This window comes from Diachasma alloeum, unplaced genomic scaffold, assembly GCF_001412515.2.
Source record: "Diachasma alloeum isolate Michigan unplaced genomic scaffold, Dall2.0 Dall_scaffold_01134, whole genome shotgun sequence".
NCBI classification, from domain to species: Eukaryota; Metazoa; Arthropoda; class Insecta; order Hymenoptera; family Braconidae; genus Diachasma; species Diachasma alloeum.
Window position 1 is genome coordinate 45,623 of NW_021681244.1, and position 7,708 is coordinate 53,330.

The 7,708-nt window shown below is 42.2% G+C and overlaps 1 protein-coding gene across 1 annotated transcript; it reads right to left on the reverse strand.

Moving 5' to 3' along the window:
• Window positions 1-1,046: 1,046 nt before the first annotated feature.
• Window positions 1,047-6,530, reverse strand: LOC107045921. Its single transcript, XM_015268333.1, has 4 exons — window positions 6,325-6,530; window positions 5,401-6,105; window positions 2,907-5,352; window positions 1,047-2,807 (listed from the first exon to the last, which is right to left on the reverse strand). The coding sequence occupies exons 1-4, from the start codon at window positions 6,528-6,530 to the stop codon at window positions 1,047-1,049; spliced, it is 5,118 nt and encodes a 1,705-aa protein (XP_015123819.1).
• Between the last annotated feature and the right edge of the window lie 1,178 nt (window positions 6,531-7,708).

The following is a 7,708-nucleotide window of genomic DNA, read 5'->3' on the forward strand; positions in this document are numbered from 1 at the left end:
CCCATCCTCCAACTCGTCCCAGTCCGCCTCACAGTACTCATTATAATTAAGATCTCTTCCCTGCCAATAATTTAGGAATTCTCTATTTTCCCCGTGAGATATGTACTCCTCAGCAAATCTTCGGGCATTTCCCCCAATTGCGGATTCGAACCCTGGACCCTCAAAATCGATCATCTCACTAACCGATGACATTCTTGACAACGATCGACACGTATCCTGCGACATCTCGTACCCCGAAAATGATCTCATCGACTCATTATCCCCAACTATAGATGGCCCTCCCCAACTCTGTACCGAAGGAGGTCTCCTACTTCTCTCAGACTTCTGTCTAAACAATATATTATTATCATAAGGCTTCAAATACTCCAGGTTGATTACCCTATCTTCTTCTCCTACTAACACTAGTGTAGTGGGTCAAACGAGGATCAGATCTCTCCCCCAGAAAGAATGGATAGTTTTGTCTCAACAAGGGAAAACCTATCTCGTCCGCGTATTCTCTCATCTTCTTTCTTCTCTGTTCAGGCATTGGCCACAGTAACCTTGGTGGTAACTCCTGAACAACCCTTCCTTCCATTTCCCTTTCTAAGTCGGCTCTCCTTTTTAACCTAGGTTTGTTGATGGGTTCGCTAGGAGTCCTACGAGGATAATTATCACTAATGCGAATCTCAGGTACTGGCAATGGTATAACTACGTCGATCACTCCCTGTCTGCTCTCAACATCACTAACTACTTGATCGATCTCCTCGAATAATCTTTTGTCATATTTGATCTCTTGCTGTCTAACGAATGATCCCTGTTTGAACTCATTGATCGGTTTAGCCTCAGGTACTATCAGTCTCCTAGGTCCCTCAAATTGCTTACTGGTCTCCTACTCTTCTGGAGTCAACGGCATCGCCCACATATCCTCAAATTCTGACATCCTGACTGATTCCAAAATAACACAAAAAAAAGAAAACGACAAAATAATATTAACGATAATGATACGATACTGTCTATAACAATTTTCTAATGAATCTTTTAATCAGCCAGCCAGATAATTAACTCAACTACTCAAAATCCGGTTTTAAATCCTTGATGTGGACGAGACATCCAATACCCTCATCACTGACAATCTCATACTCTGCTGGAGATATGACAGATTTAACAGTGTAACCCCCAGTGAATTTTGGTGCAAGTTTCGCAGAGAAGTTGTCAACAGCCGAGGACAACGGATGTTCCCTCTTTGCCACCCGCTCGCCGACCACTGGCACCCAATCCCTACGTTTCTGATCATAGTATTTACTCTGTTTAGTAAAAGCCCTAGCTGAATTGATTTTCACGAAGTCTTGTAAATCTCTCAGTCTCGTCAAACGCTCGTCCAAGTCAATCTGAACACCCGATCGATTACCTTCCAACTCTTTTCTCAACGATTTAGGCTGTTCCAGTTCCCTTCCCAAATTCAGCAGTGCCGGAGTGCACTGGGTAGTCTCATAGACAGCTGAATTATAGGCAAACATAAGCTCTGGTAAGTATTTATCCCAAGATCGCTGGTTCTTGTTGATGTATTGGGAAATCATGGTTTTAATGACTCGATTAGTTCGCTCCACTGGATTGCATTGAGGAGCATATGGTGGAGTTCTCTGATGTTCAATCCCAAATTCCCTCAAGCAATCCCTGAAGACACTACTGGTAAACTGACTTCCATTATCAGAGATTAATACCCTAGGACACCCAAAACGTAGGATGATGGCTTCCTTCAGAATTTTAACAACTGTCTCAGATTTAGCAGTTCTCATGGGCTTTATTTCCACCCATTTAGAGTATTTATTCTGCATCACTAGTAATACTGTGTTCCCTAAGGAGGATCTAGTGATAGGTCCGACGAGGTCGATTGATACGACTTCCCATGGGTAGGAAGCGTATGTAGTGCCCATTTTTCCCGCTGGTTGTTGTTGGGGTATCTTAAATTCCTGGCATCGTTGACAATGTCTAACATAATCTTTTATGTCGCGTTGCATTCCTGGCCAGAAATATGACTGGGCAACTCGAGCAATCGTCTTCATTATCCCCAGGTGTCCTGCCGTCGGTATATCGTGATTTTCCTGGAGAACGCGGAGGCGTTTGGACTCAGGGACGCAAAGCTTCCACGCTTCTCCCTGACGAGATGTGAAATCTAGTGCATGATAAACATGCTTATACAATAAGTCATCCTTACTCATAAAGTCAGGGAAGCGTTCAGGGTGCTCTCTAACCCTGTTCATCAATCCCTGGTACCACTCACAACGATCCTCAGGTTCGATGGCCAATACTACTCCCTCTTCCTCTTCATCCTCGTCCTCAGAGTTGTTCAAATCGATTGGATTCCTCGACAGAGCATCCGCTACTATGTTCAGAATCCCCTTGCGATACTCTATTTCAAAATCGAATTGCTGGAGGAATAAATTCCATCGAGCAATCCTCCCCATTGGATTGTCCAGTTTCAGTAGCCATTTCAGAGATTGATGATCGGTGATTACTACAAAAGAGTAACCCTCCAGATACATCCTCATCGTTTTAATCGCCCACGCCACTGCCAGGCATTCCGTCTCAGTGGTGGAGTAATTCTTCTCTGGTCTCGTCAGTGTTCGACTCGCATAGGCAATGACATTTTCTCTGTCCCCATTCTTCTGGATCAGCACAGCTCCAATACCATCATTGCTCGCGTCCGTTTGCAAGATGAACTTGTGCTCGAAGTTAGGAGGAACTAGTACTGGTGCTTCCACCAAACTATTTTTCACAGTTTCAAAAGCCTCTTTCTGATCATCCTCCCACTGCCATTTCTGTCCCTTCTACAAGAGTTTAGTCAATGGTATCATGGTAGCTGAACAATTCGATACGAATCTCCGATACCACGACACCATGCCAATAAACCTTCTTAACTCCCTTACATTCTGCGGCTCTGACATTTCCACTATGGCCTTGACCTTTTCTGGGTCAGTGTGAATGCCATGCCTACCAACAATGTGTCCCAGATATTGCGTTTGCTCTTGCAGAAATTTACTTTTCTCCACATTAATTTGCAATTTTGCCTCTCTCAATGCTTCGAAAACTTCCGAGAGATTCTTCACATGCTCTGATAATGATGACCCAATGACGAAAATTTCATCCAGGTAAGCTCCAGCTTTTGCTTCTAATTCAGGCTTGATGACTTTATCTAGCAGTCTCTGAAACGTGGCAGGTGCCGACGTGAAACCAAACGGCATTACCTTAAACTGGTAAAATCCTTTACCAGGTACGGTGAATACTGTTATCGGTCGACTCTCCAATGCCATCTGTACTTGCCAGTAGCCATTTTTCAAATCAATGACAGAAATGTAGTACGCGTTCCGCAATTTATCCAGCATCGTATTCACGTGTGGTAAAGGGTACGCATCCTTGACCGTAACCTCATTTATCTTGCAGTAATCAATACAAAATCTATATTCCTTATTCTTTTTCTTGACAAGTACCACCGGAGAATTCCACGAGCTTTCCGAAGGTTCAATAACCCCACCAGCTAACATTTTATCCACCTCGTCGTGCATTATCTTCATCATTGCAGGATTCTTGGGGGTATAACGAAATTTAATAGGCTCTGTACCAGGTTTCAATCGAATGTGATGTTCGATAAGATGAGTTGGTCCCTGGACATCCTTGAATTTCTTCAATTCTTCATGAATACATTGAAAAGCCTGAGCGTAGTCAATGGTATCATCTTTAATCATTAGTACTGGTCTTTCGTCCTCAGTCCAATCACTTGCTTCAGAGTCTTCATCAAGTCCAGGCTCAATTTCAGGTGTCCGCCCAGGTTCTTCCTCATGAATATCTTCATCAGAATCATCATTCTCCTGGCGAATCATTCCCAAACTGAACCTTGCATAGACCTGATAAACCTCAGAGCTAGCTTCTTCATCAGGTTCGAAACTCATCTTGAGTCCAATTTGTTTCATCACGTCAACCCCTAGAATTATCTGTGTTCCTAAGTTATCCATTACGTAGAACTTACAATTTGCAGGCGTTGTCTCCACCATAATCTCTAATTGTACCTTCCCAGTAATTTGCACAAGTCTTTCTCCAGCTACTGAAGCGACATGACCAGTTGTTCTCAATTTTCTATCAGGATTTCTCTGTTGTATCTCCTTCCAGGTATCGGTGGATAGGTACGACCTGGCCGTTCCAGTATCAGCCAGTGCTCGGTACTCTCCTCCATCGATTTCAACAATTAGATAGGGTCTATTATCGTCGAGCTTCATCAACTGATCAGGTACTGAACTAGTGCATGGAATTACTGGAGCACTTGGTACCAAATTACTTACACGACTATTAACATTCTGATTCACAACTGGTGCCTGTTGATTAGACGTAGCTGAGGCCTGACCAGAAACAGGAGCAGAATTGGATACCACTGCACCAGCATTCTGATTATTTCTAGCAGCACCCCTTCCAGCTTGTCTTCTCTCAGTCCACCAACGAGGTTTAGGACAAGAACATTCCGTCGTCCACTTACCCAGGATACCACAGAACATGCAGAACTTGACTGGTGGATTATTACACACTCCATTCTCATGTCGTTTCTGTCTGCATTTCCAACAACGTTCCCTACTGACATATTTTTCCTCTGCAGCAACTGCATTTACCGATTTCTTTTTCTTATCTTTCTCCTGATTATTGTGGTTTTCTCTTGGCTGATTCTTTTTCTCTTTCTTTGATGGGATTTCCAGTGTTGGATGTTTGTCCTTATCCAATTTGAAAATGTCATTCTCGTAATCCGTTCCATCTTTGAGTATGGCATCAATGCTGACTGCAGCAGTCTTTTTAATGTACATTTTGTATGGCTCTGCCAAGTTCCGATACAAAAAGTACAATTGCTTCTCCTCAGACATTGATCCATGACGTCTCATGAGTGTTAATAACTCAGTGACGTAGACACGAATACGTTCCCCAGACTTTTGTGTCCTTGCATTGATTTCTTCTTCCATCCGAAATTCGAAATCTTTGGGCAAGTAGGCCTTTTTCAAGTCAATAATGAATTCATTCCAAGTTCTCCAGAACTTGAAATTATTCCTAAACCAAAGCAGTGCTACACCCTTAAACATTACCGGGATATACTTAAGTAGTCTGTCCTTATGGATTCCAGAGCAGAGACTTAACTCTTCTACCCTATCGACATAATTAAGCACACTCTCCTCCCCGTCAAACGTAATTCCCCATTTCCTGATTAATTCGACCGGATTTAAATGTTTCCCATCATCCCATCCGTATGACCCATGATCCTCAGATCGATACCATCCCCGATCATCACGTCGATCATAAGTGTATCTCTCCCTGAATCTATCCTTCTCTGGACTTCTTTCCCTGTAATTATCACGACTCCTATCTCTGTACTCTGGAGAATAGTGTTACTTTCGTCTAGGAGCTGGTGTTGGCGGTTTAGTAGACATTTTGTACTCAACATCATCATGATAATTTTTCCTCAGACGCTCTGTCTCACGACTCAGTTTTTCCTCTTCCAGTTTTCTCTGATACTCTTTATACTTTTCGAATTTTCTATGCTCTTCCTCCAATATCATTTGTCTCTCCCTGCGGAGTTCTTCTTCGTATTCCCGTTTGAGTTCAGCCCGCACTTCATATTCCATTCGAACCTTAGCTTCCCTCATACGGCCTTCTTCTTCACGTCGACTCTTGTCCCTAATCTTTTTAATTTCAAGTTCCCGCATGATCTCCAACTCTTCAGTTGTGAAATCTACGTGACTTTTATTCTGACCACCTTCTCGAGTATCAGATTGATAGGTCCTCTGGTTAACAAACTGTCTTTTGTATTGTTCCCAGAGTCTATTCTCTTCTTTTTGCTCTCTGTCCTGAATATCATCTGGATGTTTGAAAATGCCTGTTAAATCATCCCCAAAGTCCCTCTCACTCGGACTCCTCGAGTGACGTTCTCGATTTTCTCTGTGTCTGACTTGAGTTGGATCTCTCAACTCCTTCTCCTTATCAGTTTTCTCATTATTATGACGTGAACGATGTTGCTGGATGAGGTTCTTCATCCGTATGTCATTCGGATCAACGAACTCTTCATCCATCTTCTTTGCTTTTCCACCTCCAGGAACTCTAATAAGCGTGGTCTCATCATCATCAGCGTATTACACAATGACTTCTGGGTCAATTTCCGGTGGTGCTTTTGTGTCTTTTCGCGGGGTTGATAAATTCTTTTCATCAGCACTCGCGTTCGCAGTTCTACCCAATGCGCGTCTCAGTTTCCTTGGAGTAGCCACAGCATCTTCAGGAATCCCTCCATCTGATTGCCTACTCTTATTCACACCCACTGACCTCTCAATACTCGCCGTTCGACTCGGTCGACTACTTTGACTCGGAGTATTAATTTTACTCGATTTGGAGCCTGTGTTACTGAGAGCTTCCAATAATCTATTTTTTAACTCTGGGACTTTTCCTTCGGTGGAAAGTCCTTTCTTCTCTAATTCACTAATGAGCTCCGATTTGCTCATTTGATAAATTTTAGTCCTTTGTCCAACCATTTTTTTTTTTATTTTTAAATCAAAATATTTTACGATTCTATTTCGAGTCTAATGTTCGGGCGCCAATTACTGTGACGAACCTTTTGGCTCAAGAAATTGTTTAAATTTTCCTTTGTGCTCCGGTGCTTCAGTTGCCAGGGTTTAAATTAATTTAAAACGCCGTTCGTCCAGTAACTTATCTCTAAATTTCAAATTTGTCCCAGTTCTCCCGTTTTTCCAGCTTTTCCAATTTATTACCAGATTTTTCCAGACTTACCAAATTTTTACCCAGATTTCCCAGATACCAGATTTCCACAAATTTTGAATCGAGTGTTCAGTTTTCCGTCAATTTCGCGATAAAGTGTCAGCCCTCTAGAGACCAGAGGAGTTCGATTACCAAAATTTGGACTGAACGTTAACGCTTATTCGACCCTCACTAAACACAACGATTCCCCAGAATAATTCCACGAGATCCTTTTGAGAATTATTTTACCCGACAGTTAAATTTTAAAAGTTCTATTTAAACATGAAAACGAATCTCTCAGTTTAGGCCGATTCATGTAGCCTTGAGGTCATCATAGAGATTATAGTTTTCATCACAAATTTTATTAATAAACAAATAGCCAATACATTTCTCAATTTAAAAATTACATAGAAACCAAATAATATTACCATAGGACATAGAATCTTTCCCTTCTTGTCCAATGTGAAATTATTCTCCTCCATCTCAATACTAAATAAATTCAATTAATTAAATGAACGAATTAACTCAACAATCAAATTTTCTAAAACTCTAACCTTTATTCTTGCCAATCTTTCAGTCCGTGAATCGTACTCCTCTGGATCGTCCGTCGGTAAAACAAGTTTACGACCGTCGGTAAAACAGAATATCCACCGAAATTCCCAAATTCAAGATGGCTGAGTCGGCGAACGAGTGACTTCGCTTCCCTCCTCAGTACTTCGCAAATAATAATAATTACCACCCCAAAAGAATATTTCCCCCTCGCGAACGTTCCACCCCGCGTGGCTCTACCACGACAGTTTTATCCGTCGCTGTCAAGGGCTCGACCACAGCTCGCTTTTAGTCCGAGACTAATTAAGCTGGCTGCTGACAAAAAAACTAATATGGCTCGACCACAGCACACAAGTAGCAAAAATGCTAACTTAGTAGCTGCTGACAAATTGGCTCTACCACAGCT